This window comes from Emys orbicularis, chromosome 1, assembly GCF_028017835.1.
Source record: "Emys orbicularis isolate rEmyOrb1 chromosome 1, rEmyOrb1.hap1, whole genome shotgun sequence".
Lineage (NCBI taxonomy): Eukaryota > Metazoa > Chordata > Testudines > Emydidae > Emys > Emys orbicularis.
Genome location: NC_088683.1, coordinates 70,953,723 through 70,974,879, shown reverse-complemented (window position 1 = coordinate 70,974,879; position 21,157 = coordinate 70,953,723). Strand labels below are relative to the sequence as shown.

The 21,157-nt window shown below is 43.7% G+C and overlaps 1 protein-coding gene across 2 annotated transcripts in view; it reads right to left on the bottom strand.

Moving 5' to 3' along the window:
• TBC1D15 (TBC1 domain family member 15) overlaps nucleotides 1–17,033 on the bottom strand; it is a 99,195-nt gene extending 82,162 nt beyond the window's left edge. For both annotated transcript variants that reach the window (XM_065397586.1, XM_065397587.1), the window contains exons 1-3: nucleotides 16,947–17,033; nucleotides 1,662–1,760; nucleotides 1,320–1,394 (exon numbers count right to left, since the gene is read on the bottom strand). In XM_065397586.1, coding sequence (XP_065253658.1) covers nucleotides 1,320–1,394; nucleotides 1,662–1,760; nucleotides 16,947–16,970 — 198 coding nt within the window. In that variant the 5' untranslated portion in view covers nucleotides 16,971–17,033. The remainder of the gene's footprint in view (nucleotides 1–1,319; nucleotides 1,395–1,661; nucleotides 1,761–16,946) is intronic.
• Nucleotides 17,034–21,157: the final 4,124 nt, after the last annotated feature.

The window sequence follows — 21,157 nt, the reverse complement described above, 5'->3', positions numbered from 1 at the left end:
GCAGTTGTGACCTTGAGGGCAATCCCCTACACACCAGCAGAGTGCCTCCGCCAGATAAGGAAGCAACCCAGGAAGAGTAAGAACATGTTTCGAGAGATGCTCCAATTGTCTGACGCCAGAGATCAAGATCACAGGATATGAAGAGAGACCATCAATTAAAAATTAAGAGTAGATGGCCAGGAGTGAATCATAAAAGTGATGGAGGACCAAGAGAGATGCTGAAGTCCCTAATCGCACTCAGGCAGAACACATGCATGCTCACCCCCCCGCCCCGCAGCCCATACAGAACTGCCTGCCATGCCCTCCCCAAACTCCACCCACACATTTCTTGCATCTTTCCAGCCCCTCACAGTACCCTGTTCACTCCACCCCTTCAGACAGGTTCCATCCAATGATAGCTGGACTTACACACAGCTATGAGAGCCTCCATCAAGAGAGTTACGTCCCTACCAAGAAAGCATTTTTGTGTATTGGTTATTGCTGTTTAATAAAAAGGTACTCTCTGGAAATAAAATCAATCTTTATTTGTCTCCTACACACGGTGGTTGCTGCTAGAATTAATACACAGTGGCAACTGGCACATTTGCAGACTACAAATCACAGTCAGGAAGGAATCATCAAAATTTTCATTCCACGCAGCAAGTAAACAAAGCATGGCAGAATGCTTTACAAAAAGAGACATTACTGGGGCAAATTGTCAAAATTCGAATAGCTCTCCAGTGAGCACCTCTAATAGCCCTGTATCTGGCTGCTCAAAATCAGCAGCCAGGTGATCCGCCACCACACTCCACCCCGGGAAAATTTTTCACCTTTAGCTTCACACATTATGCAGCATACAGCAGGCTGCTATGAGCATGGGAATATTTTCCTCATTGAGCTTTGTTTTAGTACATACCAAGCTAGTACAGTTAAAGCCTAGAGGCTTTAATCAAGATATTTTCTTTCCTAGACTTAAATCATTTTAGTTAGGATGTGTGAACTAACATCCTAACACAACATCTTTAAACCCTTGTCTAGGCAGAGCCATAAAGGTAGCACTCCCCTCTTTCATATTCTGAAGACCAGGTTTCATTGGATCATAGCACCCTCCACTCAGACGGCAAAACATAACTGTCTTTTTGTTCTGTTTTTACAGAGCATTGCATAATGAGGTCCAGGACTAGGGCTCCTAAACACTACAATAACAAAAAAATAACTACCACCCTGAATAAATAAACTTCTAGTTTTAGGATCATCTAACTAAATTTAACAGATGAACAATACATACAAAACCTGCAGAGAGAGATGAAAAGGTGAATGCCAGTAATTAATAAGCATACCTTTCCAGCACAGAGGATATTGGAAGAGTCCAAAGTATCATCCGATGGTCTCCAGTCTACTATTACTTCAGCTTCCTACAATACAAGTTACACTTATGCATCAAACACAAACTCAGTAAGATTATAATTAAGAAAATGCAGATCTACCTATTTATGCAAAGAATTACATATGTTTACTTTATACATACATTATTTTAGGTAACATCATTTGTGTTTGTGTTCATTAACAAAAACAAACATTGAGTATTTCTCTTTTAATATTTTAAACTTGCGAAGGTATGTTAGATGCATTGAAGGTAAATGTAAGAAAAAAAAAATCTAACAACTGTATCAAATGATTACCTTTTCTATGACACGTAGTACTCCTGATATTATACTGTCCTGGTCATCATTTTTTGCACAGGATGAATGAATGAAAACCCCTTCTTGTTCATACACAACCTGTAAAAACGAAAAACAAAAATGGATCAACTTCTTATTTTAATGGCAGAGCAACATTTAGACCAGTGATTTCCTAACTTTTTTGATCGCGCACCCCTATCAGTAAAAAATTTTTGAGCACGCACCCCCTGCCGCGCCAGCTCTACCATTTTTGCCGAAGCAAAAAAAAAAAAAAAAAAAAAAGCGCTCCTCCTGCCACGCACCCCGAAGGATCCTCTTGCGCACCCCACTTTGGAGACCACTGATTTAGACAACACAAGTACCTAGATAGATAATAAAGGGGAAACTATACTCACAGTATTACTGTCATGTCCTAAAAATCACGTTTACAGCACCAAAATGGTACTATACAATTAATTTGATCTATAATTTTGATTTGCCCTGCAATTCAAAATTAATCCTGCTGCACAGACACAAAACGTGAGTTTCCACAGTCTTATTCTGGACAAAGAAATGGTTGTTGCACAAAATGCTTGATTTCAAAACTTCAGTATATTGAAAGATTAATCTATAGGCTCAATGAAATACTGTAGTACAGAGTTACTTTGGAAGAATTTTAGATCATTAAAATTGATCTGAATGGTGATCTTTGAATGTATCTTATTATTTGACTACTAGGATGTAAATTTAAGCGCACCAAAAGTTAAAGACTTACTTACTGTGTAAACTGTTTCTGATGAATGAGATTATATTTTCCCATATATACAAATTATTTGCAAAAATCTAAACACAGTGTTCTCCTCTGCCAAGATTCAGCATGATCTCCTGTGCTGCTTGATATAAATAACCTTAATCAAAAGTCTACCAAAGGAAATGAAAATCAGGGTTGTTGTGAACCTGAACAAACCCACTCATTTGGCTGAGGAACCGAGTGAAAAAACCCCAAACGCTCAATACTAAGGTTTTGAGAAGTGAAACATACAACATTATGTGATTCATTTTGTGGACATATTTGTTCCTCAGATATAAAACAGCATGCATTGTTCAAAATGGAGAAATGTACACTTCTGGAAATAAAATGCAATAATCCTCTCTTCTAACTAGCTCAGCCTTTTGTATCTGTGCTAAAATACCAATACCCTTTTACAAACTTAATTGCTTTTGAAAAGTTGTTGCCAACTTAGCTACTTTGTCACTAGATTTAGTGACCTTTTGGTTTCCCTAGTGAGAAAATAAGTGTCAAAGTGACCAGTGACAAATCTAGCAACTTTCACTGCCAATTACAGTGACATTCAGAGAAAGAAGTCACCAGTATGTATAGTCAAAAAATCATTCACAAGCAGCTCAGTAGTGTTAATAAAATCCATTCCATGCTCTTTGCACACCAAGTCAATGTCATTACATCTCAATTGAGCATGTCCTCAGAAGGAATCACATTCCAGGGCTTCTGGGGCTGAGATCACTATAATCTGCAGGCAAGGAAAAGAAGTCTGCGGAGGCTAATTAAATACTTTGCTAAAGCCAAGCGTACTTTGTAGAGAGCAGCACATTAGCCAGGGCTTATTTTACCCAAATGTGTTCTTTCTTGCTGCTCCATAATAGGTAGCACACCCTGTGATGCAAGGAAAAATGGCTAATGAAGTGGGCATGGTGTGGGAGGCAGGTTAGCTAGGGAAGAGAGCTGCACGGATGGAAGTTGGGGTGGTATGAGACAGGGCCATGTGTAGTAAGGGATGAAGCCCTTACTGCAGGATCAAAGGTAGAACTAGCTTGATTTCAGCTCCCCTTTACTCTTTCCCATGGCTTGACCTTGGGTTAGCTGCCCAGCTGTTTTCAGAAATCAAATCCTAGAAGTGGGGGGAGGGGTCCGGCTAGCTATTTTTGTTTTAAAACTTACTTTCTTAGCTCCCTGCAACACCAAGCTCAGGTTAGGTGCATGCCCCCGCCCCCTTCCCTCTGACTCTGGGCTCTCCATTTCACTAACCTGTCTGCTCAAATCGAGGCTGGCAAGAAAGCGAGGCTCAGCTGAAATTAACCAACCCCAGCCAACCTAGGCAGCAGTGTACAGAGCCTTCCCAATGAGCAGAGAGCTGCAGTTTCCTTCCCAATGAGTGGAGGGCACCCTCCTGATGAGGACAGTGTACTGTGGTAGTTGCTTCTGGTGTGCTACAGTAGTAAAAAGAGCATGGAATGGATTTTTAACAACACTATTGAGCTGCTTGTGAATGATTTTGTGACTATACTTGCCTGGACGCGCACATGCATGTATGTAATTCTTTGGAAATTTCGTTGGTGACATTTTTTACTCCTTTTGAGTGCTTAAACAGCTACATCTAGCGACTTTTCAGAGTTTGACTGTGGTCAAATAATAGGCAGTCAGTTGATTGGCTTGCCAAACCTGGCTTTCTGGATTCAGTGGCACCTGATCATGAAAGCTAGATAGAATTTGTGCAGGATTCTAAAACACCACCACTCTTTACTTAGTTAGCATGAGAAATATACACATCTATACAAAATAATCAACACCCCTATATGCATTTCCCTGCCTCGGGTTCCTCACCACTCTGAAGAGTTCTTTGGGCTTGGGCTAAATCCTCTGGAGTGTCTGGAATCCTTCTGTGTATTGCAGCATGGATGGTGTAGCCAGGCTTTGGGGCCTGGGGCCAGAAATTCTAAATCTAGAGTGTCACCAATAAGTGTGGATGCTCAAGCCCTGGCATTACAAATACAGAGTGCGTGGACTCAAGTCCTGATAATCCTGGGTTTAACACTGCAGTGTAGACATACCTTTCATCTACTTTGCCGTCTTTTAAAAGTAGAGCTCTGAAGTCAATATATCATCAAAAGTCTCATTATTAATTTGTAGTGCAGCGTCTTCTAGATCACAGGATCGGGGCTTCACTGTACTAGGTACTCCACACTCACTGTATTAAATATCATCTTGAACTACTACAAAAAGATTGTAATACTCTGTTTTACATATATGCTTTCTGAAAATGGACAGACTTTTTCTCTCAGGTTAATAGGATTTTATGTCCTACTTCTTTTATGACTAGCATGGTACACACTTCCTCTGCAGTCCATTTTACCTTTAGAAAAAACGTTTTTATTCTGTTTTCATTTCAGTTCTGTACTGAATAAAAGCGGAGATGAAAAGGCAGATGAAGTAACAGAACTGTTTTCTTTTTGAGCGTGACTCTTGAATAGCAAAGACAAGTCTGGAAGAAGGTGATATCTGTCGGGAGAAAATAAATGAAAGCAAACGGAAATACTACTTGAAAATGAAGCAGAAAGAAAGAGAAGCTTGTCTGGAGGTGAAGAAGATGACAAAAGATGCCTATCAATATCCAGTAGATTCAGAAGGAGGATCTCACAAGCAAGAAATTCTTATTTGGAATACTGAGAACAAAGATATCAGTCCTGAATTAATTTTGGATAAAGAACTGAAGAGTGAAACTACCAAAGAGCTGGCTAGTAGTGATCCAGATACATGGATACAGCTAAGAAACGCAGACAAAGATTTGATTCTACTGAATAAGGTTCCTAAGAACTCAGCCTCTTTTCCATGAGATTCCTGTTGCATATTTTTCCAGTAAACATTTTTGAAGACCTTGCTGAAACAAAAAAAAGTGTCCAGAAATTGGCTTGTGTGGAGTCAGCATGCTCAACAACTGTTCCGCTTTCCTTGTTGTCTTTTGATGGATGCAGTAAACAGCTGCAACAAAAGTATCAATGCTTGGCATGTCTGATGAACTCAAAAGTAACTATGATCGGGTTGAAAGCCACGAGCACAATTCTGTCCATTTTTCACTCTACTTTGACTGGAAAAAAGTTTGAAGAACCACACTGGAATTAATGGTGTTCTTCAAAAACAAGCTGAGGAAAATGGAACGAAATTTTGAAATGCATCTCAGATGTCATATTGGTTTTAGATGGTTTCATTTTGCAGATCTAACAGCAAAACAGGGGACCACGGGAACAGCCTTTTCTTTTGTACTTTACAGTTGCTTGAGGTATCAGAATGGAGTTCACAGAAGACAGCTAAAACCAAGTCCTAAACGCTTATCCAAAATGTACAGAAAGCATTCTACAATGATATGACTGTTAACAGAAAACCAGATGCTTCCTATAGAGAGCAAATTATTTTTTGTTTTGTGATACGTTCAAACTCAAGATAATGTATGGGAAATTAAAGAGTGCTTTTTGATGTCTGAGGACTCCCCGGGGGGAAAAAAGGACATTGCAGAGCCAATATGCAGAATACTTGAAAAGAGTGGTATCAGCCTTCAAAATTGTAGAGGTCAAGGACAGGACAATGGGTCAAACATGGCTGGAATTTCTGAAGGAGGAATTTACAGAAGAATCTTCAGGTAAACTACTCACCACATAGTGCACACAGTCTGAGTCTTTGTGGTGTGCATGCAGCAGACCTAAGTGTGGACATAAAGAGTTTGTCTGGAAACACTCAAACTCCGCAACTTGTTCAATTTCAGCCCTGCCTGATTAAAAGTTCTGCAGAAAGCTGCAAACATTTTGTTGCACACTAAGTGGTATTCAAGAACTGAAGCAGTGAAACCACTATCAAAGCGATCCAGTGAAATTCTACACGTTTTGGTGAATCCAAAGAACGAAGTTGATTTGTCTGCAGACTTATACAATAAAGTAGAATATTTATCTGGTTAAAATATTTTGAATTCATTTTACTGGCTTAAAACCCTTCAAGCCATCCACAATGTAAGATGTTTACGTCAAGACTCAGAGCTTACATTTGGTGAAGAATCAAGGCTGATGAAATCACCTGCAAGTGAAACGGAGCACCTTCAAAAATCTTGGCCTCTGATTCTTGATGAGTCCAAACTTGTAGCAGCTGGCCTGGGTCAGAAGAACAGGGGCAGAAAGAGGAAGACATTCTACAACAAAGACAGGATCACTACATATTACCAAGAAAACCAAGAAACCAAGTTCAAGGTTGACTTTATGCTGCTATAGACATTCTTATCAGGGAAATCACAAGAAAATCTGAAACAGCTAAACAAAATCAAAAGCATTGTTTCATTTATTTGGAACCTGACTACAAACAATGCTAATGCTAATATCAGCTCAAGAACAATTAAAATGTTACCCAAGAGATTTGATAGAGGATTTTGTTGAAGAAATTCACCTTTTAAACAAACTGACACACACAGAGTTTGGAAAAGTTACTTCAATTAAGCTGTTATACGAGATTTATGAACAAGGACTACAGAATGTTTTCCTGCAGACCAGGACTTTGATCTAAGGACTTTGATCTTGATACCTATTTCAGTTTCCAAAAGGAAATGCTCCTTTAGCAAGTTAGCCCTGATAAAAAAAAAAAAAACTGCTCCCAATCTACCATGGATAAGGTTAAGATTTCGTCATTGTTATTTTTAGTAAAAATCAGGGACAAGTCCCGGGCAATAAACAAAATTTCATAGACACCTATGACCTGTCCCTGACTTTTACTAAAAATAACGGGCAGGCAGGGGAAAGGGCTGAAGCACAAACCCCGCAGGAGTGGAGAGGGACTGACAGCCCAAGTTCTGGCCCCTGCCTCTGCTGCGGGGGCTGATGCCAAAGAAGTCACAGAGTTTCCTTAAAGTCACAGAAGCCATGACCTCCGTGACTAAATTGTATCCTTAATCATGGGCTGAGACCACATATCAGCCTTAGTGATGCTGTCAACAGAGGACAATCTTGCAAAGCGTATAAATTATAATAGTGTGTTATAAAAAAAGATAAACGTGACGTGATTTGCCTTTGATGATAATAAATCAGTTTTAAAGTTTTCAACAGCATTCTTCAAACACTTTCTTCTCTACTTTGTCCTGGGCCCCCAAAAACTTCTGAGTAGTCCTAAGCCTTAGCCAAATCTAAACTCCCTTACATAGCAAAAGTATAAAATGTGGTGCATGTAGATAGGCTGTTGCCATATATAAGTGTGGTCTCCTCACCTTCACAAACACCTTCCTAGTCCTCTGAGATTTTTCCTTCAGTTGCTGGAAGTACAAATTGTTCATTGGACTGGGTCAGAATCTTTACCAGATTATCTAATTTTAGACCATTTCATAGTTTCCAAGAAAAAATAAAAAGAAGGCCATCAGCCGTTATCTTAACTATTGCAAATTATCAGAATGTTAATATGTTGGTGTGAAAGTCACATACATTAATGTAATACGGTTGCTATCCAACTAAGATGCTGGAACACACAGGTCACTTTCTGAACAGCAAATTAAGACCTTTGAAAAGGCCTAAGAAAAATATGAATTTATTCTTTGACTATATATCAGCATATGATGATTAGTAACTTTAAAAGTTATGCTACATTGTACTGAAACAGAAGCAGAACAATTGATTGTAATAAGGCTAAGTTACATAACTAGTTCCAAGCACAACAGGCCAGAGAGGAAAATGTTTCCCTCATTAATATTCCAAGAATGGAAACTATCCACTAACTGTCAATGTTTTTCCCATATCTGGTGCTCTTCTCCTTTAATTCCTTGGATGGGTCACATTGTAAATATGAGTATGCTAAGAAAAGAAGCCACCATGTAAGCACCAGCTTTCCTTCCTTTTATGTCTGAACCATGAAGCTTATCACAAAAAAACATGCCACTATGGTAATTTCATTTTATTTATTTTTTTAATTATGGGAAAGGAGGAGACAGAAAGGTAGTTATACGGATCATGATAAAAGTGCAGGCTTTTAAAGATTCTGAAGTTTACAGTTTGGAATAACATGCACACACATCATAAGTTAGTTTAGCAAAACACTGTGAATGGTAACTGTCTTTGCCCTGAAAATGTACCTATATACTGAAAATACTTAGGATATGTGTACACTAAAAACTTAAATCGGCCTGTATTAGGTCAACTTGCAGCCACCACAGTAATTACTGCGGTGGTGCATGTCCATACTACCCTCCTTGGGTCGTTGGTGCGCGTCCTGACCAGGAGCACTTCCACCGACCTGAGAGGCAGTGTGGGGAGCGGAGAGCCCCGTCTCTCAGCTCTGCTGGCAGCTCCCTGCCAGGAGCCTGGCTGCCCCACAGGCTACTGGGCTTCTGGCGGGGCTTCTCACCTCCCAGTTCCCCTGGGCTTCCCGCCCCTGGGGAGCAGAGTCCAGCTGCTCGGTGTTCTCGTCCACCTCAGCTCCCACCTGCTCCCAACCATGAGCTAGGCAACCTTGTCAATTTCACAGCTCCAGCATGGAGCTGTGAAAATGAGGAGACAGCCAATGTTCCCAGCTGGGAGCATGGGGAGAGAAAGTAGCAGGGAGTGAGGTCCATTCTCACCCCAGCTCCCTGCTGGGAGCGGGGTCCATTCTCACCCCAGCTCTAAAGGCAAGCAGGGGGAGCTGGGCTTTAGCTACCCGGCTTTCTTGTCAATTTCATGGCTCCCCTGGAGAAAGCTAACAGCTGATATAAGTAATGCAGTGCACAGACACTGCATCACGCTAACTACAGGCAAGTCTCATCTTACTCGGGGGTTCCGTTCCGCGGTTAGTGCGTAAAGCGAAAACCGCGTATAGTGAAACGCTCATTGAGTTCAATGGCGGGCAGAATCGCCCGCACTACAGATGTAGTTTTTATATTATTGTTTTTCCTTTTTTTCCCCGTTTTTGCCGATCGTGCAAAGCTGAATTCGCGCATGTTAAATGCGCCTAAGATGCGACTTGCCTGTACACTTACATAATCCCTACGCCTCTCATGGAGGTGGAGTTATTATGTCCGTGTAGTACAGCACTTACATTGGCAGGACAAGGCTATAGTGTAGACAGTGACATAATTAGGTCAACGTAAGCTGCCTTACATAGACATAACTGTGTAGTGTAGACCAGGCCATAGGAATGTTTAAGTACTAACAAAACAGTTACTTATTTTATATTTCAACTAGCTGGAATAGTTGCAACTTTAACCATGGGTCCATCACACAAATCTGTTCAGTTCTAATGACAGCTTTTGTGATGCCAAACCAAACCATGCAAAAGAATGCCCATATTTGACTTAAACAAACCAAAAAAACCCAACTCAATAAGAAGTCACACATGGATAATACAAGTCTGGAAAGGAATAGAGACAAGGTACTCCTGTTTTATCAACTGTAATGGATATAAAGGTCACACAATCAATCCTAGCTAGGTATTCCATGGTACAATAACCTAGTAAATGATGAAGCAGTGCTAGTAGTCATCAAAATCTCACTATTGCAAGGTTTTTCCTAGGAGTTATGGGCTCAGGAAGAACTGAGGCTGAAGAATCAAGATAAAAGCAGTGCAACAGCTCATATTTGGAAGCTTATCTTTCAAATAGCATTTTTAAATTAAAGCTTAAATTCTGCAGAAATTGAGGGTTTTGGATTCTGGCACTGCCAAACAACCGTAAGCATTCAAAAAACATGAATTGGGCCCCTAAAAGATCATGAGATGGCTTAGAGTTCAGAAGCTTTTAAAAAAATAAATAAATTGAGTCTTTATGTGCATTCTGCTTTTGGAGCATTTAAGGCTCACATCGTCGAGCTCTTTCACGACAATGATGAAGACTAGAAAAATCAGCTTTTTTTTAAGTAGAATTCTCATTTCATTCCAGGAGTTGGGGCTTTAAGTAAAAATCCACCAAATACTGACAGGCTTGCCAGCATTGGAAACAATGGGAACCACACACACAGGAAAGGTTTCCTACCTGATGGTAATAAGCAAATTTTTCAAGTCCTGCCATAGGTTCATTGAAAATGTCTTGAGCTATTAGAATAAGTGTTACAGCTACTTAATTATACAGTAACAGTGGTATTTAAACTAAGATACAAGTCTCTTAAGCACAGACAGGATAAGAGCCTCAGGTAGTAAATAAGCAACTTTTACTGTGAGCATTTATGCAAGAGAAGTTCACATAACTGATATAAAATGCAATTAAGAATATATAGAAAGGACAATTATACTTTATCTCTTCAGCACAGTGAAACCATAACTGAGGCCTTATCTATACTTAAAAGGGTTTACCAGTACAGATATATGATATAGCTTTAACCAGCTCCCTGAATGTAATATACTATACCAACAAAAAGACTTTTTGCCTGCATAGCTTTTGCTGGCATAGCTATGTCAGCTAGAAATGTGAAAGAGGAAAAAAAAAAAAAAAAAGTCACACTCTTAACAGACATAGCTACACTGGTAAAACATTCTAATTTAAACAAGGCCTAACATTCAGAAGAATCCCAGGCAGGCACAGGTCTCTGCTCACAGCACACTATGAGGCTTGGTCTACACTAGCAACTTATCTCCGTATAACTACATCAGTCATGGGTGTGGAAAATCTACACCCCTGAGCGACGCAGTTATGCCAACCTAACTCTTAGGTTAGACAGCACTATATCAACGGGAGGGCTTCTCCCATTGACATAGCTACTGCCTCTCCGGGAGGTAAAGTGCCTATGCTAACGGGAGAAGTCCTCCAATTGATGTAGGTAGCGTCTTCAGTGCAGTGCTACAGTGGCGCAGCTGTGCTGCTGCAGCATTTTAAGTGTAGAGAAGGCCTATATGAATCCTTCTGTTAAGTGATGCCTTAGATTTAGGAGATATACAGAAAGGTGTCTGATTCCACGAAGGTTACAGAGATTCCTTTGAAGCAGCATATATCAAATAACTAGAGATGGCTGAAATCAAATATTGAATAAACTCACATAATGGAAAAAGTATATTGGTCTTAAATGGCCAATATATTTAATTAGAGGGCTATGCTAAAACACAGAATATTTCCACCTATACTGGGTAACAGAATGTTCGCACCATGTAAAGAAGCACACAAGAGAAAATAATCTCCTTGAGGACAAGTGTACCAATGAGCTTGGAGGGAAAGATCTAACAGCCAAGATACTGAAAATACACACACTCCAAGAATGTAAAAACTGTATCTGTCCATAAACAGACTAGTTATAAAGTATCCTATCTAGTGAGGTTGCTTTTCAGACTTTAAAATAAGGTTTTATGCCACCATTTTTTATTTTTACTTTATTTTCTAACAAACCTTGCTTTCTTTTATAAGGAAAAACCCTTGGGGCTGGTCTACACTAACGCTGTAAGTCGATCTAAGATACACTAGTTCAGTTACATAACGGAAGTCGACGTAACTTAGGATGACTTACAGTGGTGTCCACACCACGCTATGTCAACGGGAAACGCTCTCCCATTGACTCAGCATGTCTTCACCAGACCCACTAAATCAGTGGCTCTCAAACTTTTTTATTGGTGACTCCTTTCACATAGCAAGCCTCTGAGTGTGACCCCCCTTAAATATATTTAAAAGTGTTTTTAATTTATAACATCATTATAAATGCTGGACGCAAAGTGGGGATTGGGGTGGAGGTTGACAGCTCGTGACCCCCGCCCCCATGTAATGGGGTCCCAACCCCCAGTTTGAAAACCCCTGCACTAAATCGACATCGCTGAATATATCGCAGCAGTGTTGATTTAGCCGGTAGTGTAGACATGGCCTTGGAGACCATTCCCAAAGTCAAAGACAACAAACTGGCTTCTGGTAAGCAGCAGAAAGAGGTAAAGGGTACCCATGCTGAGGCATATAATTAAAAGCATCAGGGAAGAAGGTCCTTACTCCCAGAAAACACTAGCTGTAGTTACTTGCAGGCACAGAAAAACATGGTGACTGCAATAAAGGGCAGAGAACTGAAGCTCACAAGTGTTTTAATGTAGACGGTCACTATTTGAAAAAGAATCTGAATCATGAACCATAATTCAATGAAAACAAATTAAGTTAATACTACAAATTGGCCATATAGAGAACAGTAAAATCATTATAAAAAGAGAAAAATAAGGCTGTTCAAAGGTATTATGGGAGGTGTGGCAACAGCAAAGAAAACAACCAAAGAGTGCAGGAACAAACTATGACAGCTAGGATTTTGCCATGTAACATCTTAGGAACATGACTTATATAACAGAGGCAACATTTGAAGCAGAAAACAGAGCTACAATAGAATAAATACAGCTAAGATGTTGCCCTTACGACTGGTAACAACACACAGCCAAGCAGAAAGGGGGAGAAGAGCAGAAAAACAAGGATCATGTACTGTCCTCGACTGGCAGCAAAACTCCAATGAGTATCAAGAAACATTTTGCATATTGATCAGAAGCAATGTATAGTCAAAAGGCAGGACCATTACAAATAGGACCCAGAAAGTAAACCTGACTTGGACATGTTGCGAAAGTTGAATACCCAGTGAGGCAAAAGTGAGTGACTGAGGCCCTCAAGAAGGGACTGCAATAGGACAGAGATAAAAATTAAAGTAAAGAAGTGAAAGAATTAGGATCTAGGGCAGTGGTTCTCAAGTTATTACATATTGTGGGCCGCATATGCGGCCTACAATGTGTTACCTGGGCTGTAGGGACTGGGCGGCAGGGCAGTGGCAGCCCAGACCCTGACCCTGGACCCCCACCATGCGGGGCCGGTGCACCAGGACCCCCGCCACGCGGCTGCCCAGGCCCTTGGAGCTCACGGGGCCAGACGGCTGCCCCAGACTCCAGAGCTCTCAGAGCCAGCCAGCTGCCCCAGGACCCCGCAGGCCCAGCCGGCTGCCCGCCCAGGGACCCTGCCGTGCAGCTGTCCCGGACCCTGGAGCTCACGGGACGGGATGGCTGCTGCGGACCCCGGGACCCATGCGATGTGGGGCAGGCTGGCTGCCCACCCCAGTCCCCCGCCATGCAGCTGCTCAGGCCCCCGGAGCTCACGGGGCCGGCCGGCTGCCTCGGACCGCAGGCCCCCGACCCTCCAGGGCCAGACGGTAGCCTCGGACCCCCGACCCCACAGGGCCAGCGGGAGCCTGACCCTGCCGCCCTAGGCGGCAGGGCAGCCTGAACCTGTACCCCCAGGAAGCTGGGAACCTGAGACCCCCAGGCACACCCATGGCCTTTAGCACACACCTGAGCTGGGCCGCAGCTTTGTGCTAATTGGGCCGCATGCGGGCCATGGGTTGAGAACCACTGATCTTGGGTAACTCAGAAAGCAAAGGGGGAGAATTAATGGAATTTTAGTTTAGTTATTAAGAATTGGCTGTAAGCATGTATTGGGGTAAGATCTGAGACATTCATTAACCTGGTGGGTAATGTGTCCAATCCTTTGGGATTGGTAGAACTTTTTATATGAACAAGATTTTCAGTAATCTTCATCATATTTGACTTGGCTGTCCGGGTGGGAGCTCAAGAGTGGGCTACTTTAAGGGAACTGTATTTCTGGCTTCAGGGTAACCAGTAAGGTATTGTAGACATAGGCGGGTGCTCCAGGGCTGAAGCACTCACAGAAAAAAATTAGCAGGTGCTTAGCACCCACCGGCAGCCAAGCTCCCCTCTCGCCCCAGTGCCTCCCACCCGCTGGTGGCCCCACTGATCAACTCCTCCCCCTCCTTCCCAGCACCTCCTACATGCTGAGCACCCCACGGGTAGGGAGAAAGTCAGCGCCTATGATTGTAGAAGCTGTTTTGTTGCTAGCTTGGTGAATCTAAATATTCGAATACTCCCCAAAACTGGTGGTTATCTGCCCCATTCTTTGCAAGTCCTTGGCAGGGGGAGAGAGTTTTCTCCAAGCCCACGTGTCAACTTGGGAGTTTGTATTTACTTGGAAAGATCAACACTCGGCATGTTTTAGCTTGTATCCATGACATTTATGAGCTAGAATGTGAAAAATGAGTTATGCAAAGAATGTATGCATTTTATCTAGCCTTGCGAAACAAAGTTCCCTTCAGTATTCAAAATAAATGAAAGAAGTTAGTAAAAAAAATAGCAGTTAAGCCTATAGACTGTCCTTTTAAGATAAAAATTACTTATGAGATCCACAAGTAGGTTTTAGTCTGTCATTATGGCTTCGGGTTATGAAAAGGAAACACTTGTGTGTTGTATAACACCAGTGTCTACTTTTCTCATTATTACAGAAGCCTACACTAACACTGTTCCAATTTCCATTTCAACTTCTCATTGCTGAAGTTTTCAGAATAAAGTATCAAGTCCCTGATTAAGGAAAGAAGAGTGATGGGGATTTCAAGGGAACAGGCGCAGACACCTAGTAATGAAGAGTGACTCTAATGTAGATCATCCAATAAATTGCTGGCCTGAAATGGACACAATTTAAAATTTCACCCAAAATTTAATGTTTGTAAAAACAACCCAATACATTTTTCAACGAATATAGCTCCTTCAAAGCAAATATTACCTGCAGCCTTTGAAACAAACATTGCAGCACTAGGAATCTGAAAGTTATACTGATTAAAAACAAAAACGACTTATTTGATTTTTGTTCACTTATGAAAAATGCAAAGTAAACAAAACTCAGTAACAAGTAAACAGGCTTTTTAAAAAATTCAAGTCTAAAGTGCCTAGCATTAAAAAAACTTGTTTGCAACATATTTTTAAATTGATAGTTTAACAATTCTGGGTGAACTGACAGTTCACCTCAGCCAACTTGCAACAAACAATGAAAAATAGTCTCCCACATTAGTTTCCTTGCAGTCTCTATCTAACATCAGGACAGCAATCTATTACCTAGCTCTCTTTGCTAAATTCTTCCTCTAATTCCACTCAGCTAGATGCACTACTCAATGCCCTCTGAGAAGAGTACACTTCGGAATTATATGTGTTCTCTTGTGTTAAGAGCAATACCATTGAAACTGCCATGTTTTGACATTTACAAGGAGACTGAAGTAGGATACCATTCTTTATTTTCAGACTTTGGTGACGTGCACCAGTGAGCCAACATACCCAGGATTTTCAGGTACACACCCCAGTAGCTGGTTCTCAAGGGTGGAACATACGAATGTAACTTGTTTTTTAAAAAGCATTCTGAACACAAAGAATTGTGATAAGCAGAATTTTTTGTTGGACAATAAAAAACTTGTTGAAGGACAACTTGGATCCAATTTTTTTTAATCCCCTCAAATGAATACAAACCAAGATTCACATTAGAGTTAAATTCCAGAATGTCTACACTCAAAGACCACCAAGGAATTAGAGCCCTGCAATGGGACTTGGATCCTGTGGGTTCTACAGGACCCACTGCCATAATAGCAATAGCAGGTAAAAGGTACTTTGTTGTGGGTGTGATCAGGTGAGCAAAAAAAAAAAAAAAAAACAGACTGGTAATTTGCTGGAAAATGCTAAATCTCTCATCAGTTTAGCACATAAAAACTGTGTCTGTATTCTAATTGTGTATATAATATATTAATTGACCATGGGTTTTTTTGTTTGTTTGTTTTTTCGTAGCATGAGGGTATCAGTCTCTCTTGCGGGATTCGCAGGATCTAAGGTATTTGAAGGTGGAAGTGGGATAAAAATGCAAGAAACAACGCAGGAGCAGGTGAAAGTTGGAATTGCGGACTAAAAAAATAGTCCCGTGCACGGCTCGACCATGAATCAAAGGCTCAATGAACACACAGATATTTATGTTAACACAATTATTAGATTTATGTTAAAATACCTTCTATTTACAGACCATACATCCCAAAGTATCAAAAGGTAGACACAGTCACTCCACTGAAACCCAACCCATCCTGGCAAAGAGGGTGGCTGCTAAACACCAGGACACCATGGCCAAGGACAATGGGACAACTCCACTTCTTCACAAAAGCGCTACGATTTTAAACAGCCACCAACTGACCAGCAGCCTGGTGTTCTCCACGGAAACACACACCGCAGAGTGAGTGGAGCTGAGCTGCCTCCGCCAAACGAAGGGCCGAGCAACAACTCGCCGCCCCCAGCACTGGGGAAACGCTGGGGCTGCAGCACGACAGGCTGGTGGGCCCGGGCAAGACAGACACCGCTTGTCGGGGCCAGGCACCCGATGTCACCAGCTCCTCGGGAGGGGCGAAGACGGTCGCTGTCTGTCACCAAGCACCTCCCTTCCCCCACTAAGGAGTCCCCCGAGAACCAGCGCAGGGTGCCCGGCCTCTCCCCGCTCTACAGGAACCATCCCCCCCACCCACTGGGCGCCACGGCCTGGGGAGACACACACCCCCGCAGCCGCAAAAGGGATCTCCCCTGCCCACCGCCCCGCCAGGGCTAAGGAGCAATACAGCCCAGCAGTACGAGGGGCCGGGCCTCGCTCCCCCACCCCCAGCCTAGAACAGACAGACACGCGGCAGCACCAGGGCCGGGCCGGGCCGGGCGCTGCAGTCAGCACAGGCCGCGCCCCCCACTCCAGCCGGCGGGCAGCAGGCGTCCCCTTCCCCCGTTACCTTGCTGCTCGCAGGAGCCGCCATTTTCCCTACTAGTGTTTATGATGACGTTGCGCGCTTCACGTGCTTCCAACAGCTCCACAACAACCTCAGGCCCCCGCCTCTCGCGAGCCCCAGGGCCAAGCGGCCGGCGCATGCGCCCCAGACAGCTCGCCTCGTGGCGGCGGAGAAACACGAATATGGCGAACGAGGGGCGGGGTTGCGTTCCGGTGGGAGAGGTTGTCCTGACCTCGCGCTCTCCCCGCCGGAGCCTCTCTCCCAGCCGCTGCCGGCGCACCGCTAAGCCGCCTGCGGGTGGGGACGCGGACGAGGCCGCCGCCGCTGGAGATGTACCCGGGGGTGAAGAGCTCCCCCTACCCAATCCCACATGCGGGGGCATTGACTTTCTCGTACACACCACCACTAACCCCGCATAAGCGTGTCTCTGCCTCCCTACCTCACATACCAGAGTTTTACCCCCTCTGGGGTATGGGGGCCGTGCAGAGTGATGCTGCTCCGGTTCCTTTCTAGTGCTGCATGGCCTGAGTGGGAATCCTCTGTGTCTGAAGCGATCTCTGTGTTTATTCTTCAGGACCTATATATTCTAAATTGTTTCTTTTATTATTAGTAGTAATGAGGTTTAGTCTAGTTAGTGTAATTTAGTTCTCCCACCCTCAGAGAGCCTTTCTCTGCAAAGACCATGCCCAGAGCCAGGGTTTAAGAACTGAATTTCCTGCCTTCATTCTTTCTTCACGGGTGATGAGCTCCAGTGTTGCCTTTATTGCCTTGGGGAGGGTCACATCTCTATCAGGTACAGCATTTGTCAGTCCTTCCCTCCCTGAACCCATGAGGGACGATGGCTCCGACTAAAGAAGCATCTCATGGAGAAGGCCATAAGAGCTCAGTTGGACCTGGGCTAGAGAGGTGCCCTCCAGACAACAGCCTCAGTCAGCGGGCAGTGCCCCTCCAAGCACAAGCTCAGGAGCCAAGGCCAAAGCAGCTAAGTCTAAACAACTGTTACTTAGGGCTTCTCACAAGAGTAAGGGGCACTCTTGCAAACACAAGGACAGATATCCTTCCAAATCTGCACCTAGAGTAACAGATTTCTTCCTGACTCCATCCAAGTCAGTTAAGTCCTAACATGCAGGTCCTAAGGACTTAGGTCCACTCAAATCTCCTGAACATGAAGGTATGGCACAAAGGAATAAGGATCTGTCAGTACCAACTTCTGTTCTAATCCATAAGCTCAAGGATCAGCACCTACCACCATCTAGAAGTTCCAGACAAGACTGCTCTGGCACTGCCCCACAAGGAACCGCTATCCACTACAACTTGGGATGTGCTGGATCCATCTGTCCTGACCACTAAAAAACCCTGCACTCTAGGATGGACTGAAACCTACAGCTCCCCAGAGGATATCTTTACCCTATCTTATCCACAGTTTCCTCTCCTGTCAAGTATGACCCTATTTAGGGACATTACAACACTGGAGAAAGAAGCCAATGTGAAAATATAGGAATGCTCCCCCACCCATCCAGCCAGAGTATTTGTTCACCAGTACCAATGGCTCTGCCGGTTGAACTGGAACGTACCTTCTCGTTGGCCAAGTCAGAGGCTTCAGACAAAACATCATCTCCGCACCGGGATGCTAGCCCGGACAAAAACTCTCAAAGGTCTGGGATCCATCCTTCACCCAGGCATGCCTATCCACGGGGACTGATGGTACCTAATGTCATAGGGTCCACCCAACCAGTCAACCCTTCATACTGGCATTATTGGGGTCCCTGGAATCTCTATGCTAGACACCCTGGACCTATGTATGAATCTCACCTACCATCTCCTAGCCAAAATCAACCAGCTTTGTTAGAGTACAAGAGAAAAGAAATCAAGCCAGATCCACTGGGGATAACAGTTCCAGTGGAAGTATCCTCCTCACCAGATGAGGTGATTGTCCCTCCATAATCATCATCCCCTCCTGATGACCACAGGCAGTATCAAGAACTCCTGCAGAGGGTGGTGGCTGAGCTCTAGATCCAACTCAAGGAAGTCCTGGATATTCAGCATAGGCTCCTAGACATTCTGCAGCCTTCTGGTCCTAGGTGGATGGCCCTTCCAGTGAATGAGGCTATTATGGAACCAGCCAGAGTAGTCTGGCGTATTCCTGCTTCCTGCACCCCCACCCCCAAAAGGGCTGAGAAGCATTATTTTGTACCAACCAAGGGAGTGGAGTTCCAGTTTACACCCCAGCACCCAACTCCCTGGTAGTGTTAGCAGACACTAAGAGGTCTAGGCTACAGCATCCCAAGGCAACACCCATGGACAAGGGTACTAAATGCCTTGACTGCGTAGGGAGGAAGGTATTTTCTTCCACCAGCCTTCAGTTTTGAATTGTTAACTACCCGGTCCTGTTAGCAAAGTATGATTTCACCAACTACTCCAAATTCTTGGACTTTAAGGACAAACTCCTTCAAGAGGACAGTGCCCATTTCGAAGCCCTCATTGATGAGGGCAGACTGATAGCTAAAACTTCTCTTCAGGCTGCAGTGGATGCTACTGATGCCATTTTGAGAGGGATAGCTACAGCAATTGTCATGAGGCGCAAGTCTTGGCTCCACTCCTGGGGGTTCCCCAGGGAGGTACAAAATACCATTGAGGGCCTACCCTTTGACGAGGCTAACTTATTCAGTAAAAAAAATTGATGAGTCCCTTCACTCACTCACTCACTCACTTACTCAAAGACTCCTGAACAACCCTCATTGCCTGTGTAATTCATGCCCCATCTCCAAAGAGGAAACACCACAAACAGATGTATAGGCCAAGATTGCCCCCTCAACCATTCTGTCACCAGCACTCTTACAAATGGCTGTTCATACTCAAGAAGGTACAGAGACCTAGGTATACGACTTCTTCTATGTGATGGGATGTTCACCCCACACCACTCCTGAAGGGGTTAACATGGCTCAGAAGGAACTAATTAACCTGCTAAAACTACACAGTTTTGTCGACAAAAGTCAGCTTCCATCAACAAAACAGTGGAGGTGTACACACAACAATGCTCCTCCCACCAATTTAACTCTCCTGCTACACCAACAAAATAAGACCACCTTGAGAGGCATAGAGGTTTTTGTAACAAAGTTAGATCGATGCAGTGTCAGTATAGACACTGCGCTTGCTTATGTCACCCTAATTGGCCTCCAGGAGGTGTCCCACAATGCCCATCATGACTGCCCTGGTCAGCAGTTTGGATTCTCTTGCCCTGCAGCCAGGTACACAGGCATCCGCCCCTCCCTCGTTTAAAGGCCCAGGAATTTTTGAAATTCCTCTTCCTGTTTGCTTGGCATGGACAGTTCACTCAGCATCTTCCCAGCTGACCATGCCAGCTTTCTGCAGTAGACGTGCTCCAACCTGGAGTACACTGGAGCTGTTGGATCTGCTGGCTCTCTGGGGAGAGGAGGCTGTGCAGTCGCAGCTTTGTTCCAACCTTAGGAACTTTGGGCTGATTGCTAGTGGGATGCAGGAGAAGGGGCATGAAAGGGACACACAGCAGTGCTGTGCTAATATCAAGGAGCTGAGGCAGGGGTACTAGATAGCAAGGGTGGCCAACTGACACACTGGTGCAGCGCCGAAGACATGCTGCTTCTGTATGGAGTTGAATGCCAACCTTGGTGGTGACCCCACCTCAACCACCAAGAGCCCCATGGATACTTTGGGGGGACTGGAGGCAGCAGCCAGCACAGTCAGCTCCGAGGACAAAGTGGAGTTGGAGGCAGATGTGGAACACTTGACAGGGTCGTCTGGTGGTGCAGCGAGTCAGGATCTGTTTTTGACTCTGGAGGGGACTAGCAAATCCCAGCATGCTCTGGCTCTCTAGCTCTAGCTCTGGCATGCCTGAAGCAGGGGAAGCGAGCTCTGGTATGCACACTGTGATGTTGCACTCTATACGATTTTATGAAAATATGCTAATGAGTGTGAATATAATGTAACTGGAATATGCTTCATGCAAAAGGTCTTTTGTAAGGTATCATTACAAAGCTTATTATCTACTGAGTGTATTCATCCTATTTGTATGAATGTATTATTCTTGTATCTGAAACTAGAAATATGAAATACACCTCTACCCCGATAGAACGCTGTCCTCGGGAGCCAAAAAATCTTACCGCGTTATAGGTGAAACCGTGTTATATCAAACTTGCTTTGTTCCGCCGGAGTGCGCAGCCTCGCCCCCCCCGGAG